The sequence below is a fragment of the Argiope bruennichi genome, chromosome 6 (genome assembly GCF_947563725.1).
Source record: "Argiope bruennichi chromosome 6, qqArgBrue1.1, whole genome shotgun sequence".
Classification (NCBI taxonomy): Eukaryota; Metazoa; Arthropoda; class Arachnida; order Araneae; family Araneidae; genus Argiope; species Argiope bruennichi.
The window spans coordinates 81,574,411-81,597,063 of NC_079156.1; the positions used below are offsets into that span (position 1 = coordinate 81,574,411).

A 22,653-nucleotide genomic window follows, 5' to 3' on the forward strand; every position below is an offset into this window, starting at 1 on the left:
TTACAAATATTACCCTTCTGTGTAGCTATTATAATTTACAGTTAAAGCTGATAAGTTCTTAATATAGTAAAAGTTAAATAAAAACATAAAAAATTCGTTTTAATAAATTTATACCTGAAGTTTTCTGTTCTCTTCCAAATGTTATATCCACGGCATTGAGATCCACTGCTTCAACAGTTAAAATAATAACAGAAGCTGAATTATATTCCAATGGCTGATTAACAATAATTTTTCCTGTTGTTCCATCGATTCTGAAAGCATTCTTGGGAGAAAGAAAAGGGAAATTAAACATGAAATATTGCAAAAATCTATAGTTTATTTCGAAACTTCTGAGAAAAACTATGAAAGAAATGCATTTAAATAAGCAAGTTCAGAGTAGCATTTGTTTTCCTTTTATTAATATCTAAAGCAAATTAATGAGTTATTAATATTTCATTTTTCAGAAAAGATTAAGTATGTAGTTCGTTAGAAAGCTATTTGGTAAAATAAATAATCAAAAATTAAAATAATCAATATATTAAAGTTTGAAAGCAAAACTGGAAAATGGAGTTTATCATTACATACAATTGAATTCAAAGTGCCCAAAAATTTATACGAATTAATTTCATATGAAAATAAAATTCAGAATATATTTCAAAACTCAGTGTAATAATATGAGAAGATATTAACAAAATTTCTAGAATGAAATAGAAATTAAAATTTTCATTCTCATGATAGATTTCTGTACAGATTTAATTAATCTCGATTCTGCTTTAATACAAAATTGCTTAAAACCTTTTTTTTAAGTTTGAAAAAGAATAAATACATTCCTCCTCATAATTTCACTACAGAACTTCTTTCTTGAATGAAATATTGAGAAAAATTAATGTGCCTTTTTTCCCTTGGGTAATGATGAAAGTTCTTTAATAATTATAAGAAGCAAATCAATATTTTGTTGAAAATTGTCAAAAATTGCGGAAATAAGTAGAATGTGATTTCAGAGAAAGCATTCATGGGAATACTCATTTCAAAAGAATTAATAAGAAAACTACACATGCTGTTTTTAATACTTTCAATATGGTCATTTCATAAATTCTACGAAAAGAAATTTTCTACAGTCATGGAGAAGCGAAAATTTTGACAGAAACAGTTCAATCATGTTTAAATTTAGAAAAAGTATTGATGATGCTGATGATGTCGTGTCCGCGTTACCTCGGAAAGGGGGTGCAGTAGCTTCTGAGGGTAAAGACCCCTGAGCACCCGAGGGCAGAAGTCTGACTTCTTCCTCATATGAAGATGAAACTCACACATTCACTTGCACAACCCCTTTTTACAGGTGGGGGGGGGGGTCCATTCACACACCTCACAGATAGAATACAGATGAACACCCATGCCCGAACCGGGATTCGAACTCGGGACGCCCAGATCACGGGGAAGATGCGCTACCCCTATGAGAGGACGCCGGCAGAAAAAGTATTAAATATAGTGATTGAAGTCTTTCATACATCATTCTTCAAACAAATGTCAAGCTATCCAGTCTGTCTTATTTAAATTCGCTGTAAGTATGATAAAGCTTAACAGATCTGTAGCAGATATTAGAATATTCTCAGCATGTCGAATCTTACTGCTTGAAATATTCTAATATTTGCAGTGAAGACAGTACATATTTAATTTTATTCAAAATGCGAAAAAAAAAATTCCCGATGAAAGCAAATTTTTATTATTAAAAATATTAATAAAACTACTTGAAATGTACCTTGTAATTATAAGCAGAAGAAGTTACGACAGAACCAGTTTTATCTCTGGCCACAATAGGCTCAACTATTGAGTAACGCAGTTTGGCATTTTCATCTGGATCCGTTGCAATCACACTGAGAACTTCGTCTCCGATATTGGCACCTGAGGATGAAACAATACATAATTCATTTAATAAACTAATTTCAAAAATAGGGCATTTCTCAGTATTGGAGATTGATTAATAGTTTTATTTGCAATAAAACTATCACTCATCCTGAATAACACAACATTCATATTACTTAAAAGAATATTTTTTTTTAATAAAAACTCTTACGTTAGCAATATTTAGATATTGAAATAGCTAAATTAAATATTAGATAGTAAAATAATGGAAGAAAAGCTTACTTTCAGAAATATATTTCACGTAAGAATCTTCGGAGAATTTAGGGGGCTTGTTGTTAACATCTTCCACCGATATAGAAACCGTAGCTGTAGCTGTTTGCTGTACTGGGTTACCCGCATCAACGGCATGTACCTAAAATAATAAGTAAGCCATTTATTTATAAAAAGAGATGAATGTAGTTACACAATCAACAGGAATGAAAATATAAATATTTTCAATAAAAATATAAGAAGCTTTAGAATTATTGCTTGAAAATTTACCTAAAGCTCAGTTTATTATTTTAGGGACATTTTCAAAATGCATTATAGCATTCAAATTTGTTTTGTTTGACAAGAATTTTAATTAAATAATAGAAACTATAAAAATACTAAAAATAAGTGTATTATCTTTGTAATATTTATAATGGAAAAAATTAAGTAGAGTAATGATAAAAGGAAAGACAGCGATCTTGCAAAGACAAATTCAAGTCAATGGTTTGTATTTTTAACTTAATATAACGTTAATGATCCGAAATACTAATTTTATTAGAGATGTTTTATATGCATTTATTTCCTTTTTGAAAAATATCAGCATGCATATGATGAACTTCAGTTTAAATTTCGGTCATGCTATGGTTTATAGACGTTTTTTAATCAGTCAGGAAAAATAGCTTATTCTTTTTGGAAAGTTTCAAAAACAAGCCAAGCCAAATTATACATTATGCGGCTTAAAAATTAATCGAAACAACATTACACTAAATAAGATATGGAATAAAATACTACAAAAAGACTTCAAAAAGAAAAAAAAAATCTTTTTGATACAGTAACATTTCAATTCATAGTCATCTATCAGACAATCCTCTTTTTCTTCCTTATAAGTACAAGGGGATTATTAAAAATTTTATTTTATATTAATGTGATGTTTCTCTTTCTGATAATGGACTGAAGCTTTTTATCGATTTTTTGTTAAGAACATTTACTCTCAATTATTTTATATATTTTTACATAATCAAACATCTGGGAACTAGGAACAGATTGATTAATTTTTGATGAATATTTAAAGAAACTCTTCAACCGAATCCAGAAGTATTTATAAATTTAGACTGCAAAAGATTTTCTGATTACTCTATTTAAAAAGTTGCGTTCCATTTTATTTTAATAAAGTTATTATTTTTTAGTCTTAAACTGGGCAGCTTTTTATTTTTCAACTATACTACTGGAACCTTCTATAAATTAGAGTATGAGAGAATAAAATAAAATTTTGAACTCTTTTTTGTTTGATTCTATTAATTATTTTATACCATTTATAGGAAAATTAAAATTTCTTAGTAAAAATATGTCTCTTCAAATTAGAAATGTAGTAATTAAATAATAAATGCACACATTAATTAGTTATAAACTTATTCAAATTTAATTAAAAATAAAACTGTTAGGTACCTGTACCTGTAGCTGAATAGATTGAGTTCAAAATTTGACAGATATCTACAGACTTGAATTTAAGAACACATTCCAAATTTCATGAGTCTAGCTCAAAGCATTTTTGAGTCATTGTGTTCACAGAATTAGAAACAGATATAATATCAAACATGCATTTTTTTTTCTCTGTGGGGTCTAAAACGTAAAGATTCGACAAAATATCGAATTCAAATATTTTAGCTATTTCAATACTTTCTCTTAATACATTCCGAACACTATCAAACATACAGAAAAGTAAGAAAACGGTAAAACACAGAAAGGATGAAAGTATGGATCACTGTATAGAAAAGCCCTAATCGTTTTCATCATGTTATAGTTAAAATATTTATATGGCTTATATAAGTAAATTTATATATGCTTTCTGAACAAAAAAATTTCAAACCCATTCAAAAGTTTTTTATAAGAAATTTTCATTACTTGAAAGTAGTTTTAGAAGTAAAAAGAAAAATTATTTACTATGATGCTGTAATCAAGTCCATAAACATCTCTGTCCAGATCTGCTCCAGACGCTACAGCTATCAGGCCTGATTTTTGGTCGAGGACGAAATTATCTTTGGCTCCATTGTGAATGAAATAGCTAATGTCGGAATCAGGTCCATCGGGATCTGTTGCAACTATTCTTAAGACGCTAGTTCCTATAAAGAAATAAGAGCATATGTAATCGATATTTTTGGTGAGTTGCATATTATTTAGGGCTATCTCTTGTTATTCAGTTATGCATTTAGTTTGACGTCTTTTCTCATTTCATGCTTTAAAAAAATTCTAAGTATAGTTTAGTTCAGTTTAGCAATAATTAAGTCGTTTTAAAGAAACGTTAGGTCTATTTTAGAGTTGGCATTGTAATTTTGAAACATTGTGCGACCTCATTCAAAATATTAAAGCTTTTTTCCTATTTATAATAGAAGTTTTGAATTTTTATATTGTTTATATTTTGTATGTGATAATATTGTGTTTGTAATAAGAGTACGATTCATCAGTTTTTTATATGCTAAAAATTAAAATATACTTAATTTCGCCATTTCTGATTCTACATTTCTCTAAAAAATTTTATTTAAAATTGTATGACTAATCTTAAAATCCATATACCGTTGTATTTAAATATTTCAGCAAGTTTAAAAATAAATGAATCTAAAATATTAATATTTAAAAAATTTGAAAAATTCTAAAAATTAGAAAATTGCTTTAAGCTCAAATTTTATCTACAAGGCCATCGGCAATTTTTTTCTGGTGAAAATGATTATGTTTGAAAGTAAGTATACAATATTATTAAAGATTATATTTATATCAAGAAATTCAAAAAATTCATTGAAATAACAACATGTCATATTAATTTCTGTTACATTCCTTACTTTAAAAAAGTGTTTTGAAAATGTTAGCACTTTACCTCCTTTCGCATTTTCCTTTACACTCACTCGGTATGGAAGATTAGAAAATTCGGGTGCTCCATCATTTTCTTTCTAAAAATATAGAATGGTTATTAATACATAAAAACTTACTGAGTTTTTACATTTTAACTTGCATATAAATTTTTAGGACGATAATTGATTTCAAAATGGGTTATTTTTTATATAAAGAGAACCCAGTTCAAAAAAGAAAAAGTTAAAAAAAAAGTTTCGAAAATAGAAGCAATTTAACTTTTATTATTTCAAAAGAACATGTAATACAAATTGCTCTTTTGAAACTCATAATGTATATAAGACGATATTGGAGTAATTATGTTTTGTGTGGATATTCCAAATTGTTATAAAAGAATAAAAAAAATTTATGTAAAAAAAAGTAATTAGTTTCATTTTCTTGTGTGAATCCCCTTTATAAGTGTAGGTAGGGATTGCAATACCGGAAAAAAATTTCAATACCGGTATTCGGTATTTTTTGGATCTTAATACCGGGATACCGGTTTTAATACCGGTATTAGAAATTTTAGGGGGGAAAAAAAAACAGTTTTTTTTTATTTGCCAGTTTTGTTTGAGAGTGTAATTATCACAAAAAATAATGTGTAACTTATAAATTATAACAGTACATAATCACAAAAAAGTAAAGACACAACTTATTTATTTAAATAAAAAAAGTGTAAATATCACTATACAGTCTGTGGTACTATTACAAATTTTTGAAATGTGATCTTAAAAAACATAATGCATCCATTGTACTGTCATTAAGCCTGAAAAGTAATTTTGTGCAAAAATTACCAGTTGTCGAAAACGCTCTTTCGGCATCTACGCTAGTCGGTGGTACTGTTAGCAATGCGCGATATATATATTTCCAAGTATTTACCTCTAAATCCTCATCTCAAAACAAATCGATTTCTCGTCGGGTTGTTTTTGGATATAGCTGATTATATTATGGTTTATTGAATTTTTTTTATTTATTTTCTAATCTTTTATTAATTTCTAATTTTTGTTCAAGAGACAATTCCTTTTCACTATCGACATTAGTGTCATCATAATCTTAGATAACTGAACCGAATTCTTCTGAATATGGATAGGTTTGTGGGTAAAAAATTTTAAGAAAATTTTCTGTAAATTTAATCAGATTTGAATTGATTATTTTCTTTTCCTCTTTTTCATTTTCATTTTTAAAATCATTATAATTATCTAAATACCATAAGACATTTTCTGCTTCCGTATGCCTTTCTTCTCTGCGATTTTTCAGTGTAATATATAATTATTCAGAAACTAATGTGTTCTGTTCTTTCAGTGATTGCAACATGAAATTTATTGTTGCACTATTATTGCATGTTAATAAATTAGAATCTCTCCGACATAATGCCTCAATAGTCAGTTTTATTGGAAGTAGAGCTGATACAGTTCTGAATATTAAGTCGAATTCACTATCTGAAAAATTAATTTACAGGTTTAAATCGATTATTGGTTGGATTGGATTTCTCAGTTTCAAAAATCGTTCTATCATTAGAAATAAACTGTTCCAACGTGTTTTAGAATCTAATATTAACATATATTCTGTTTTATTTTCAGTTAGTATATATTTTAGTAATATGTCCTTTTTTATAGGGGAACGTTTAAATATCTTAACAATTTTCGAACTTTATAAATTATAGGAAGCAATTCTTGATGTGTTAATATTTCATTCTCATTACCAATGTCTTCTTCAACAATTACATTGTCATTATCTTCATTGTCAATATCACTCACACTCTTACTCTCTTCAAAGTTGGAATCCGAAGTTTCTGTATCCACAGTATTTGGATTCTACTGTTCTTCATTTTTTTGGTATAATACATCTTTTACTCCTAATTGAATTCCATGAGCATAGCACAATTGCTGATTTGAACCAATCAACTTTCCAACTTTTTTCATAAATGTGGCTCCATCAGTCATTATGGATACAATATCTTCTTTCAGGGATAATCCATGTTTCGCTAAGTTAGACTTAAGCAATTAATTAAGCCATTAATTAGCAAATTAATTTCGTCCGTTAGGGAGACATAAAACAAAAACTTATACTATTTTGCTATGTTGGCGATCCCTGAACGTATAGGGGAGGCAATTCTAAAAATTTCTAGTAAATACCGAAAAACCGGTATTTAAACTTGTGAATACCGGTATTACAAAATTGTACAAATGGCTCAAAATACTGGTATTCGGTATCCCGGTATACCGGTATCGCAATCCCTAAGTGTAGGCATCTAAGATTAAACGTAACAAAATATAAAGCGTTCAGAATAAAGTTATCCGTTTTATAAGAAAATCAACTAGGTGGATTAAGAGACTTTTTCATGCATTCTAACTTAAGAATGAAAAAAAATGAAACATTGTATTTCTAAACTGATTCGACATTTTTTCCCATGCATTTTAGAACATCATAAAATGATAAACTCAATCATTCTCAACTTCTGTTTACTTATGACTTTGCTATATACAATTTTCTTCCCCAAATTACAAAATGGTGCATTCTTCACAAATCCCAGTAATATTCTGTTTTCACAACGTCATACAGACTTCTTTCTATTGCTGCAGAAATTTTGATAAAATCTATATCATCCACGCTGATAATGCTATCTATATGATTGTTTATTCTTTTTTAATTCCTATCTTTTTCCCGTCATGCATCTCATTTTAATTCTTGGTATTTTTAAATACCTAATATAGTTAAAGCATCAATTTAGGCTAAGCATTAGGCTAGCACTGGCCTAATCAGTGTCTGAATTGCAAAAATAGAAATTACTGTATTACTTAAATTTTAATTAATTAATTTAAAATATGAATAAAAATTTTCAACTTGCTGTTAGGTTGAACAAGAACAAATGTACGACCGTGTTCAATGAAAATTTTTCATCAAAATAAGTTATATGACACATCAAGAACAATTAAAACATCAAAAACATCATCAATTAAATTTCTGAGTAGATAACAAATTTTGGAAGAGTTAAAAACTAAATAATTTCACAGCTGAAATGAGTAATTAAATATTAAATGAGTACAATGAGTAATTAAATATTAAATGAGTACAATGAGTAATTAAATATTAAATGAGTACAATGAGTAATTAAATATTAAATGGCATGCGAGTCGTATTTATAATGTGATTATGATGACATCATTATTTAGAGAAATGTTCTTTGTTAAAAAAAAATATTAGTGATTCTAATACATTATTGCGACAAACAACACATGTCATAAAATACCATAAAAATCTGTTAGTTCGAGAAATTAGAAAAAAAATGGGAATTAATTTTTAATTTCAAATACATACATTATCAATAAATATATATTATTATGTGCTTGTCTCAGTGCTCATATGGCACATGAAAATTCATGCATAAACTGAAAAAATATTCTCGCAGTTGATAATCAGACTTAACTTATTTACTTGCAGAATTTATAAGCATTTTTCCATCCTCAAATTTATATAATTCTATTAGAAAAATCACGATCAATTCTGTTATAAAAAGTATAAAAAATTGCGATAAACTTGCCAACGAAGAGGCATTTTAATAATATGATTACCATATAATATGTACAAAAATAGAGGCAATCTTCCTGTTATACAGCCTCTTTCCAATAGCCCAGTTACTATGCGTAAATCGAATTAACTGAATTATAAATGCTCAAGATCTGAATTCTTTCAACAAAATGTTCTAATAGCATCGTTTCTACGGTTTCGATGGAGCGACGATAAAATAAAACTGTGACGGTTTCTTGTACGTTATAGAATTCTAAGAAGAGGTTATCATGCATTTTAGTCGATTACAATAAAGTTTAGATTTCTATTATAATAAAGTTTAGATACACGCAAGGATTCAATTATATTAACGCCCCGTTTTAAAACAACACTAGGGATATTTTAGGACGGTCAGATGTGGCTGATCATCTAACGGTCAGATGAAGAGGATGAATCCTCCACCCTACGCACTCTTAACTTCCACATCACACCAGTTAGAGGACGTCTAGCCACGACAGATTTAACGTGCACTAGACTCTTTATACGACGGTTCTTTGTAGGAATCTGGTATTTAGCATTGAAACCCTCCTGTTTCGAAGCCGAGACCTTACCATCAGGCCACCACAGCCTGATATACATGGAACGGATTAACCATATTGTAAAAGAGCTTGATGGGAAATTGAGGCAATTCCGCTGCAACAAAGCCTTCTAACTACTTGATTACAATTTTCCTTCTACTTAGTAATTTGACATTTCTCCTACAGCAAGGGTTCGAAACACGGATGAAACTAACCTCGTTGTAGAAGAGTTGGATTTTCATAATAGTTCATTCCTTTTTATTATATATATTAAAAATTCTTTCGATTAATTATTTTTCTCAATGAATTCGTGATAATCCTAGTAATTAGAATTTATAAGCTGCATTACCAACTTCAAACTGTGGCTCTATGACACATTCAGTGAGGAAAAATAATTCCTCCAAAACTGATACTCTGTATAATTTAATGATGTATGATTTGAGTATGAATTTGAGCAGACGGGTAATCACTTACTTTGACTTTCAACACCAACTTTGCTGTAGAAGACAAAGGCGGTTCCCCGTGATCGGTTGCTCTGATGATAATGTTCAGCAGTCCTATTCCCGCAGGTGTTTCGGAATGCTTCAGGGGGCGAGTAAGGGAAACTTCCCCACTTTCAGGGTCTATGGTAATCGCAGTGGGATCTGCCAGTTCGCTTGACATAATGCTGTAAGTGACTTTGCCATTGCCTTGACTCGGACCATCTGAATCTGTGGCCTAAATCATTAAAAAGAACAGAATCTGATGAATGCTTTATAAAGATTTATATATGTCTTGTTTTCCATTTCTTTCTGAATAAAGGATTTCATATGGAGCAATTTAAAGACAAATGTAATAAATTACTTTATGACATATTTGAAATTCGTTAAATTATTAATCAAAAGGAATCCTTAAATGCCGAGAATTGCCTTTAAGTAACGTAGCCACTTTTCCATTTAAAATATTATAAAAATAAGACGGAAGCTCTAAAGCATATTGTTATCAACTGGATGTATAATGCTATTAAACGTATTTGCAGCGTGTTTACGAATGCTGATAAAAATAAAGAAATAAATTCATGTTTAGTAGTGGGTGTTTATTCATTTGCTTATTGTTTGAACGATTGAAAATACAGTATTTTATTCCGCAATTATGAATTAAGTGTTGCGACTTGAAAAAATGATGCACTTAAAAATTCTATATTTATCACCAGTTGAGTTTTTTTTAACCCAATTCAAGTTTAAAGTTGTCTATTGAAAACAAACTGTTTCTTAGCAGTAAACCACAATAAAAACAAATAATGATTTTTAAAAAAAATTTCCTTGATTTTTTCGACAAATGTAAGTCAAAAAACATTTCAAAATCTGTTTATTAAAAATCAGGAATTTTAGGGTTAAATACAATTTTTAGAGTACAAAAAATATTTAATAAAATAAATTAAACTTGAAAAGGGTTCCCTTTTATCATTACTGATGTCTATTTCGGTATTTGTTACGTAAGGGTTGCAACGAATAAATCTTTACAAGAATGAATCAGTATATTTTTTCCATTATCAAAATTCAGTGATGTAAAAACGAATAATTTTAAACTTAAATCTAGAACAATTTTTAAGAACACTATTCATCGAATTTTCTCTCCATAAAATTATTTATATTGTTCAGATATTATTCATATTGCTTAGTTGCTTACATTCACAATTACATTATAATTTCTTCTCACAAATTGTCATACTTTACAATCTAAAATATAGAGAAAAGTACAACAATTTTTATCATGACGCATTTTTAGTGTTTTAGTTCTCTAGACGCAACACTAATTATTTTTCAATTAATCATATTCGCATAACAAAAGATTAGATAATTTAATGTTATATATTTGAAAATTCATTTGGTTATATAGCGACGCTGAATTCTTTCATCACAGATTACCGTAACAAAAAAAATTATATTTTTAATAATAAGCGGAAGTTATATTTATTCAGAAAAAACCAATCATTGGCTCTAACTTTAAAGTCCCAATACTTTGCTCATAAAGCAAATTTCTGTTATAATTTTTTGAAGAAGAGGAGATAATTTTGCACAATTTTAAAAACGAATTTTCAAAAGTTTTTAAAGGAAATGTCAATTAGTTTCAAAACTGATAAACGAATGACTTTGCTTTCTATAGTAGAAAATTTTTATATCCTTGACTACTTTATCTATGAAAACATTGAAATGAATTATATCATCAGAATATTTTGTTTTACCTTAATAAACAATGGCGGTAAGATTTTTTCAGTATTTTCCAGCACTTCGTGCGTGTAGATATCCTTGGCAAATTGAGGAGCATTGTCGTTCGTGTCTGTTACTTCCATAAACAGATTAACTGCCGTGACTCGTCCGCCTCCGTCCATCGCTTCGTAAGTCAAAGAGTAACTTTTCTGGGCTTCGTAATCCAGACATGTGATTTGGCCACAATCCGACACTATTATTTCTCCAGTATCTGGAATAACCTCGAATCTAGAAGCAAAAATAAGATTTGAGACTGTTTTCTTAGAAAGCAATGGTATAAAATAAATTAATGTTTTTGTAGGTCTCGATTGAAGTTAAATAAAATATACGAGTTAATATGATTGCTATTGCTGTTGTGTCCAGTTATAGTGTACTCTATATCACTTCATAGTATTCTGTAATGACTTGAACGGTTTCGAATGGTCACTATATCATGAATGATTCGGACATATAGCACCCTTTAAATAGTTTTGGTGGGTATATTTATTTCAGGCTGTCTGCAGCAGTGTAATTTAAGCAGTGTTTTTGGAAGACTATCGCCTTCGTTACTTTTTTTTTTTCATATAGGGTATATTTCCAATGTTTGTGTAAGTTAACCATAGTCCCTGGACACAATAGTCTTTGAAACACCCATAAGGGTGGATCTTTAAAATGGTTCCCAGTAAGTCGAGCTCAATAACATAATTGCGTTTTGCTAGGAACAGAGCAATAACAATAACATGGAAGAACATAACAGTATGGCGGACATAATGGCATTTTGCTAGGAACAGAGCGATAACAATTACATGGAAGAACATAACAATAACATGGCGGAGATAATGACGCTTTGCGAGGAACAGAACCATAGCAATAAGATGGAAGAACATAACAACAGCATGGCGGACAAAATGGAGTTTTGCTAGGAACAGGATTTTAATATACAATTCTCACACCAGAAAATGCCCTAACAGCGCCATTAGATGGCAGATTGCTGTGATACGTGGTGGAGCTGTATTGAATTGTAGAAATATACACATTCAAAGTGAGTGTTCCTATAATTTAGTCTTATACCTTGCCTTCTTGTACTTTGGGAACTGTATTGTTTAAGAAAAACCAAGAAGTTTTGTTTAAGTTCTTGTTACGATTAGCATTTTCAAACTAAACATAGCTATTTTCTTCCAACAATTAATTTGAGTGTATGAAACATCAAGCGGAATAACTTAAGGAAACAAAACAGGTAAAACAGATTGAACAGAACTTGAATAACACAGTACAATGGATGCAAAATTGCAATGCATTCATTAAAACCTTTAATTTAAAATTTCTATAAACAACAAGATGATTTTTCTAGTAATGTTTCTACGCACATCTAAATTTATTTCTCAATTCATTTTATTACAAAAGAAAAGTAATATGTAACACAAAAGTCAACTTACTTGTCCGAACCGAATCCTTTTAATGAATAAGTTACTTTTCCAAACGCACTGCTGTCTTTGTCACGTGCCTAATAGGGATAAAATTCAACACATTAAGATAACCTTTAAATCTCGTAAATTACAGTATAAGAAAAATACTATTACTTCTAAAGCATTTTAATATAATTACTTACAGGTAATATAAACACACTGGTTCCTGGCGCAACATTTTCTGGTACATGCAATGTGTACTGATCCTTTTCGAACATTGGAGCATTATCATTGGCATCCGTTAGTGTAACCGTTACAACTGCCGAATCACTGGCGAATCCTTCTTGAATCGTTTTAACCTTTAATTAAATATTTATTATAACTTGAATACCAATATTTATGAAATTTGTATGAAAGTTCAGAAATATTTGTCAGAAACAATTGCAAACAGATGAAATGTTTCTTACTTTAAAGATAAACAGTCGCTTCTCTGGTTTTTCGTAATCTAATTCATTGGCGTTGATGACACGAATGATGACAGGGGTCCTTCCAATGGCAACTGATGGAAATACTGCGAACATTCCTTCGGAATTTAACATGTCTTCCAAAACCAATTCAAATTTTGCATTATCTCCCTACAGATATATTAGGAGAGGATAAATATACAATGTTAATCTTGGACAGATATGAGAAAAAAATAGAAAATCACTTTACTGTATGTATCATATAATTAAATCAGTTTTTATTGCAGTTATATCAACTGTTTTCCCCGCAATAGTAAATGGATACCTTCAAAAGGCACATATTTAAAACTTTTACAAAGAGGGAAAACATTTATAATCTTACATAAATCATACTATTTTCTTTAGAACTTTTTGTTTAATTTCCACATTTTTTTCTCGTTAGTAATCGAGCCTTGATGAGTTTGGATTTAGATTTTTATCAAGATGATATTGAAATAAGTTCTTTTTGTGCAACTTTACTCTTAATAATATATGTGGCTCATTCATCAAATGAACAGCGTTGATTATTCTTCTAGATTTACCTTATACTTATCATAAGATAAAATATTAAATATTTTTAACCAGTAAATTATAAAAGGAGCAACAATTTTTACATTTGACCAGGTCAAATTAGTTACCAGTGATATCGAATGACCTGGGCTGTAATTTACAAAAATATTGAAATTAAAATTGCTAAATCAATTATTTAAAAAATATAATGGTAATATGTAACATTGAAACGTAGATGGTCAAACAGAATTTGAGAGCTGAAGCTGAATAAGAGAAAACTAAATGAATAGAAAGCAAATTAAAAACTAACAAACTAAAATTTCTTTTCGGCTTCCAGAATAACTATCTGTGTTTCAAAAATATAAATAATGATTATCTGCTGTAATGTACTGAAAAATTACTTGTTGGTTGTCAAAATTATGTAAGCAAAAGGCTATGGGAATAGTTAAATAATTATTGGCTAAAGAAATTACAGTGAAACCGAAATTTTTATTTTTTTTAAATGTACTGCTACTTCTAATTACCAGAAGTTATAAATATTCGCATAGTCTGTATAAACGCAGCAGACCTTTTATAAAACTTAATTGACCATTACTAATTATTGCCCAGTCCTTGAACCACCGGTACAAAAAAATTATCGGTGTCGAGTTTGTTTTCTCATGCCATTAATGGTTCGGAACACTGAAATTGAAGAAAATATCTGTTGTTCGTCAAATGAATATATCTGAAGGACATTGGGAATAGTAAAGCAATGTTTGATACCAAAAATTTCATTCAAAATGAAATAATTCTTCTTTAAAAGAGGCAAACTTTGACATCTAATCTAATTGTCAGCACTTATGAAGATTCGTAAAGTTTGTGGGAACAAAATAGCAATAGACGCTTGTTCATGCTTAATTGACCCTCATGGATATTTTGGAGAAAGTTCTTTCTTATCTTTCACCTTAAAGTGGAAAAATCCTCCAACCAAAGAAAACAAGATATAATCTTTCTTGAGTTTGTTCGCTAGCGACGATGAAGTTTGAACACTTTCTAAAAGATTTCAACTATTTTGAAATACCCTCGAATGCTTTTTTTTCTCATGTCGACGATGATTCAGAATTCCAAAACGTAATTTCAAAAAGCTATGTTTTGAATCTCTTAAACTAATTTTTAATGGACTTATTACTGGTTAAATAGAACAGAATGCTCAAAATGAACTTTATATTTCTCATCAGATTACAGGATTTTATTGATGAAAGTATTGACATTTTAATTTGCCATAACGATACAAATAAAAACTCTGAGCCAAACTGTCAATAGGACTCTGTAGATATTTAAGTAATATAAAATCTACATTTCATTTTCAAATCAATGGAGCAGTCCAAAAAATTATTAAGATTATTAAAATACATCGTAGAAAAGCGATTTTACATTTTAGATTTCTTTTCTTCTACCGTCATTGTTAGAATTTTGAGACAAATCAATAATTCAGGTGCCAAAATTAACCACTTTGCTTTATTTATTTAACTTATTTCCGCATGACTATCTTCACTTAGACATGAATAAACAGGACAACAAATAATCAATTTTTTGATGGATTTAATTTGAAATCAGGGAAAAGATCTATATATTTTTTGAGGAAACCATATGCTAAAATTCATCCATCTATCTGATTCCATTTTTGAGTTATTATTTTTGCGACAGACAAACTTCCTTTGTTAATTTGGATTAAAAATTTGATTTAAATCTATAATTTTTATGTGTAAATAGATCAAATGCATCATTTTGTTTTATCCTGCTCCGTTTTTGAATGATTGCTCGATAGGCAAAAAGTGCACTTGTCTGTCTTGTGATCGCTGAGCTTCTCAGTATCGGCAAGATTGATGTGGTGGTTAGTTAGTTATATTAACGTCCCGTTTTAAGCAACACTAGGGCTATTTTGGGACGGACCTCGTAATTTTGAACCGCGGTCAGATGACGAGGATGACACCTGAGCTGCCACCCCCCTCTCCACACCACGCTACACCAGCGGGAGGACGTTTGGCCTTGACGGATTTAACGTGCAACAGACCCCCTTACACGATGGTTCTTCTGTGGACTCGGGTCTCGAACCTGAAACCCTACGGATCAAGAGCCAAGACCTTACCACCAGGCCACCGAGGCCCGATTGATGTGGCGGATAGACCTTTGTATTTACAATCATTCAGACGCTCCGCATACCTAACGCTTCAAGCTCGACAACGTCTTGGGGAAGCCGGTCCCCTTCCCCGAATCCAGGGAACACGGTATGTTTAAAACAACCTCGTATTTGGCATCATCGCTTCCCAAGTGATCGATCGACAGACATATTAAAAAAATAAAATAGGTTTATTTTATTTTATTATTCCAAGTAGTTTAAAACATTAAAATGGATCAAAATATCGAAGACGATTTTTTTTTGACAATTACATTTTTTTTTTTTTTTTTTTTTTTTTTGCATAGCTTGCACTGTTTATATTTATCAAAATTAAAAGATTTAATTAGATAAGATAATTCATAACATTGCACCTTGATAAGATAATATTATTATTACCACATCCATATCTGTAACAACAAGATTGAGACCGGGAAGCGGCGTGTTCGTTCCGATGTCTTCTGGAATTGTCACATTGAATTCTCTTTCATTGAACAAAGGAGCTTGATCATTGACGTCGCCAACGACGATAGTAACATTTGATGTGGTAGATTCTCCAACAGGCAAACCATCCACGAGTTCTATAGCCTAGAATACAAAGAAGACATATACCGATGCCTTTTATTTATAAGTTAAAGTGTATTGTACAATAAGATGGAAAAGAAAGAATTGTTCATCAAAACTCGTTATTTGATTTTATCTATATAGGTAATGACAATATTTACGATTTTCCTAACTCTGTTGCTAAATATTTTGAAGCAAACTTAATTGCAATTTAATGTCTTATTTTTTGTATTATTCCAAAAGACGTTTATATTTCTTCACATATTTTATAAAAATGGATAGTTAGTTTATTAGTTAATCTTTGAAAAAATTGCCTTGAATATTAAAATTTGCTTTTTATATCTGTGCATAGGATGATATAAATGAAAATAATGCTTTAAATTAATATAAAACATTGGAAATGGTCTCTTCGAAATTTTCTCGCAAAATATGTAATAAAGATATTGGCTTCCCTTCTTTTCGCACAAAATTGCAAACCTTCAGTAAGGTCAGAAATGACATAAATGCTCATGTTTTTTATCTTCAAAAACCCCCACAGATGAGATTTTTGTGTTTCTTAATATATCAAAGACCGATAGTTTGTATAAATTGTATACTGTTGGCATTCAATATTATGATACGGCCTATTAGCGTGGAATTATTGGCGATTTCTTGACGATCGATTTGTTGTATGCAATAAATACAAAAGGACAAAAAAAAAAAATTCATGAGCTGGTTCTCTTGGGTATTAAATAAATGAATGATACTAGAAAATAAAATATACATTTTGATGCTTTTTTCTCAACCAAAATTCGACACAAAACTACACTTATAGTCATAAGAAAAAATTTTAATGGTTTAAGACTTTGAGTTTTTGAGTTATCGCGTTTATATTCATACCGAAGACTGACAGACTTCAGGTCAGTTAGGTCAGTCAGGACAGACAGGTCAATCGCTCGGTATATTTGGTTAAAAATTTAAAAAGGAATTGTATATTAAATGTTGTAGATATGCGGTTGATGCCTGTACCAAATTTTATCTACTTAGTTTTTTATGTTATATAATTATCATGTCCACTTTTATTCGAATGTTTATTTCGGACAGATAGACCAACTCTGAATAAAGTTCAAAATTCGATTAAAATCTAAAAATTTGGTTTTAAGATTATAGACCAAATTTTATCCGTTTAATTCAAAGGATTTTGAGTTTTTGTATTTACAAACAAACAGACATAATTTCAAAAACATGCTTATAGAAGCCCTGATAGAAGAAGTTCAAGAACTTTTGACAAATCTTGTGATAACAATATTTGTCAAAATCTATTGACGAATTTTTTCTTTATATATTTCGTAAGATATTAGATAAAAAATGAAATGTAGTCAATAACTTGTATAAGAATTTATTTATTTAGTTTTTTTTTATTATGTGATTACAAGAACTGACGCTATTTATTTTGAATTAAATATAGCATATATATTTGAAAAAAATTATTGTATCTTTACATAGTAGAAACATGAAATGCGAAGCATTTTGGTACAGCTTGGCCAAAACTAATCTTGTGTAATAAAAAGCAATCAATCACTAAATATTTAATATTGGTTATTTCCATTTTTGACTAATATTCAAAATTTAGTACCCTACCTTTACACGAAACATGTACAGCCCACCATTGTCCAAAATTTCCTCATTTTCTCTATCGATGGGATTATTTGTTTGTAAAGTCGTTGTAAAGACTTTCCGATCATCCTGCGATATTTCTCCTAATCGGAAATACCCATTGTCATCTGGAAAAAAATTGAAAATTGTCGTAAAGGCTTCAAAATACTCCTAAAATTCTAAAAATGGATTTTCGTAAATTATTGAAGTATAATGATTCTATAAATAGATTTAAATTTTTTAAACAAAAATTGACGAATATTTACCATTCTCTATAAGTAACAGCAATTCTCTAGGATCTCCAGAATCTCCATCTCGGACAACCAGATTCAATACTGAAGTTCCCTAAATTCAAAATTAAATTCTTAGAATGTTTTATTCATAGTAAGTTGAAAATAAAAGATTACGTGCTAAATAACAATAATATAAAACATCAATATCAATATTATTATGATAAAAGACAAAAATTAATCTGAATATTATATGAAAATGAATGAATTTTCTGAATTAACTTAAAATAACGCTTATAATCAGCATTAGAGTCTAGATAAGACATTAATTTGGCATTTTGAATGATTTTGTATTTACTCACTAAATTCACAAAAATAACGTTTAGTTATCAACTCAAGAATCTGGATAAAACTTCCATTTTACATGTTGAATGACTTTACATTTACTCAGTAACTCACGGAAATAACTCTTAGTTATCGATATAAGAATCTGTATAAAACTTTTGATTGACATTTTTAATGACTTTGCATATACTCAATTCAAGTAGTCTATACCAGAACTCGAATTAAATTTCAATTTCACATCTTGATAGTCATCAAAGATGCTGTAATTGAGAAATCATTTTTTTTTCTTGATTGGCAATTTTTTTTTCAATTTTTAGGAATTTTTTTTCATAATATGTATACTTATTCTGAAATTCAGTTTTATTCCAAAACCCATAAGTGCTCTAATATAACAAACATTTTAAGAGTTCAAATCAGTAATAATAATTTATTGTACAATCACTTGTATTATGTCTCCAAATTTGTCAAAATTGAAAAGCGATTCCTGCATTGTTAGTATCAAAGATAATTTTTAAATTACCTTTCTTTAATTCCATTATTAAGCCAAAAAAGGATTTAATAACACACTATAAATAAAGTTGATTTATTAAAAATAATTAATGTGAAAATTAACGAAAGGTAATTTAAGTATAATCTTTGATACTAACAACGCATTAATCGCTTTTCAATTTTAACAAATTTGGAGACATAATACTAGTGATTGTACAATAAATTGAGATTTCATAGAAATTTATGAAGTTGTTTTATCATAGGATTTAATATGTAATGCAATTCTCTTCGGTGTAAAATCATTTAGACTTATCTGCATACATACCAAGTAAACAGAAATTAAAATACAACCTACGATTTGCTAGAAAAAAATTAATTTATGACAGATTAATACAAAATTCTCACCTTAACACTATTCTCCAGAACTGTTGCCGTAAATGGGGCGTTTTGAAACAGCGGTGGCTGATCTTGGATGTCATTGATATTTATTAAAATACTAGTAGTTGATTTCATTTTTCTGAATTCTGATAAATCCTGCAAAAGAAAATATATAAAAATTTAGAAAATTATATAAAGTTCTATCCGGTATCAAACTATACCATACGTAACCATTTTCCTTTACTATATCTTTCTGTTAGTCACTTAGCTGCAATAAGTACATTGTGTTATAGTATTTTTTAAACTTCTAAATTTAAAAAAAAAAAATTATAAATAACTTATTTTTATAATATTTTAGCAATTCTATGCATGCATTAGGAATAATTCATAAAGATCACAATGACACTTTTAACTCTTAGTGCAATTAAAACAAGACATTCCCCAAAATCGAAGAAATCCTTTCAACAGATTTTGAAGAAAAGATTTATGTCATTGATTTTTCTTTTTTGGCAGTTTCTGAATCATTTTACACACATTTCTTTTAAATAAAAATTCTTTAAAATAAAAAATATATAAAATTTTTAGCAGAAATATAAATTCATTAACATAAATGAAAATTTTCTGAGTATCAAATTATTATTAATGTATTTTAATTGAATATATCAAATTAGTAAAAGAAAAAAATATTTGTAACTGCAATATAAATTTCACTTACATTTTACACTTTTGATTTAATATTATATATTTTTTAAAAAAATTTCTGATTATACTTAGAATTAAAGGATTTAATAAAAATTCATAAGTTTATTGGAATTGGAATAAAATATGAACGAAGTACAAGAGGCAAAAAATTCTCTGCCTCTTAATATAGAATTTTGTACTTAAAACTAAATAAACCTACTTTTTAAAAAAAAAATTTAAAAACCAAATGTAGCATTTAAAAATATTGATCCGTATTAAAAAAAAAGGCGCATGTACCTTAAAAATTCTACATGAATCGTCATTAAATTATTATAACTATAAACTATAATAATTTAATAAAATATGTGTTATTATTAATACTATATAATTAGTATTACGAATATTAATTACTAATAATATAACTAATTTAGAAATAGTATAAAATATTAATTATTACTACTAAATGTATTTAGAGCATTAAATTTTTTTTTGATATTACGCAAGGATTCCTTCCTGTCCGGAAACAAAAAAAAGTCACATGCGAAATAACGAATTTTACTGAAATAAAATTACAAAAAGTTCAACAGCGGCAGTTAAATCAACAAAAATATATTCACAATCTTACAGCTAATTTTAATCAATGACATTTCTCAACGTATAATTAGCAAACGATTATAGAGTTTCCTTACTTCAGCTTGTATTGACATCGTGTACGATGTCTGTTCTTCATAATCAACTGCTTCTGTTAGAACAATTTCTCCTCGAATTCTTCCAGCACTAATGGCAACGCTTCGAATTTCAAATTTTTGGCACGCTAAAGGAGTCTAAAAAAGAAAAAAAAATGTTTAAACCCAACTAGGTATAAAAAGAAAAATTTATTTTTAGTTATATTTCAATGAATAATTACTTACTAGTTCACTTAAACAAGAGAGTTTCATTTCAGCATTGGCTCCTATATCTGCATCTGTTACTATGATATCTTTGTAAATGGTGGTTCCAGGAGTTGTAGTCTAGAAAAATTCGAAAAGAATATCAAATAAGTTATATGTGAATAGTAAAAAGATTATATAATAGAATTTTGTTCATTCTAATGCTTTTAGTGTGAATTTGGTGGTAGTTCCAATTTTTATCTCTAGTCCCTTGAATTTACTTTTAACATAAGGTGAAATTCACATCAAAATGTTGGCATTTTTTGGAATAATTCAGAATAATTTGTTGTTTTTATTTTAAATTTTTCTTATACTGTGGCCACAGCAATCATTATAAAAACATTTTTAGATCCTTAAATTACTTTAGGATCTTGCTGTTGTATGATGGTGAAAGTAGAAAAAAAATCTCATTTTTTATTAACTTTGAACTCCTTAGATGTTATAGTTTATTTTAAAATTTTATTGTACAATTGTTGTATTCAAAGTACAATATATATACGATACGTAGTATAATAACTATACAATATACACAAGTTATATTTTATGGTGGTTATATTGTATATCATTAATATTAAAATTATTTTAAAAATTAACTATCATACTTAATTTATTAAAATTATAAATTTATTATTTCTTAGTTAAGTATTATTTATGAAAAATTAAAAATTCAAAACAATTCTTTACTGGTGTTTAAAATTTGAATTTTTTTTTTTTTCTTTATTACACGAATTTTTTGACTTTCTTAATCATAATTATTGGAAAAATAAAATCATTATTATTATTCCATAATCTTCAAAATAATCCAATTTATCCATATATTCTTTTATTTTCTCAGCTCAAAAAAATTATAACTTCATTTGGCTCTACATCAGCTAGATTTTATGATGAACTTAATGTGTCAGATTTCTTGTTTGTTTGCATTATTATATTTGACATGTTTCTCATCTTAAAGTTGGAATACTTGATACGGTTGTGTGTATATTTTGGATATTGTTGTGCTAGTAAAATGAATTGACCAATAAGAAAAATAAGTCTTACTTCATCTACTGAGATGATATAGGGTGCATTTTGGAATTTTGGAGGATTATCATTTTGATCTAAGATGAGAATTTCTCTTCGTATTGATATCTGAAACAAAAAGGAAATGAATTATGATTTTTCATAATAAATGTTCTCGAATACAGGAAAACGCAAGAAAAATATGTGAGAAAAAATTTACTTTCAGCAGGCATTTTAGGTACTTTTAAATCAGAAATTTTCATTTGCATCGATTGTACTGGACGTTATTATTATAAATGAAGTCAAAAATTTAAATGTATACTTAATCTGTTAGAATCTGTATTTTATAAAGTTCTATCATTTCAGACAAGTAACACTCTAAAGGTCTAATAGCTTCACAGGTCTAGGAAAGTCTGCTTGATTTTTCTCTCCTCTTGCTTGATTTTCATTGATTCCATATTACATTTAGAGTATAAACCTATCATTATTTAAAACAATATCCGCTTGCATATACTTATTTCTATTTCAACATTAGAATGCACAAATAA

General features: G+C 28.6%; 1 protein-coding gene across 1 annotated transcript in view; it reads right to left on the reverse strand.

The window, feature by feature from the left end:
• The window catches only part of LOC129971606 (cadherin-23-like), a 102,169-nt gene that overhangs the window by 33,137 nt on the left and 46,379 nt on the right, over nucleotides 1-22,653 (reverse strand). The window contains exons 5-21 of the mRNA XM_056085536.1: nucleotides 22,145-22,234; nucleotides 21,089-21,187; nucleotides 20,867-21,001; nucleotides 19,524-19,652; nucleotides 18,321-18,399; nucleotides 18,040-18,182; nucleotides 16,255-16,443; nucleotides 13,155-13,322; nucleotides 12,891-13,046; nucleotides 12,718-12,785; nucleotides 11,278-11,530; nucleotides 9,528-9,770; nucleotides 4,958-5,030; nucleotides 4,030-4,208; nucleotides 2,122-2,251; nucleotides 1,736-1,878; nucleotides 115-262 (exon numbers count right to left, since the gene is read on the reverse strand). Of these exons, the coding sequence (XP_055941511.1) occupies nucleotides 115-262; nucleotides 1,736-1,878; nucleotides 2,122-2,251; nucleotides 4,030-4,208; nucleotides 4,958-5,030; nucleotides 9,528-9,770; nucleotides 11,278-11,530; nucleotides 12,718-12,785; nucleotides 12,891-13,046; nucleotides 13,155-13,322; nucleotides 16,255-16,443; nucleotides 18,040-18,182; nucleotides 18,321-18,399; nucleotides 19,524-19,652; nucleotides 20,867-21,001; nucleotides 21,089-21,187; nucleotides 22,145-22,234 (2,425 nt within the window). The remainder of the gene's footprint in view (nucleotides 1-114; nucleotides 263-1,735; nucleotides 1,879-2,121; nucleotides 2,252-4,029; nucleotides 4,209-4,957; nucleotides 5,031-9,527; nucleotides 9,771-11,277; nucleotides 11,531-12,717; nucleotides 12,786-12,890; nucleotides 13,047-13,154; nucleotides 13,323-16,254; nucleotides 16,444-18,039; nucleotides 18,183-18,320; nucleotides 18,400-19,523; nucleotides 19,653-20,866; nucleotides 21,002-21,088; nucleotides 21,188-22,144; nucleotides 22,235-22,653) is intronic.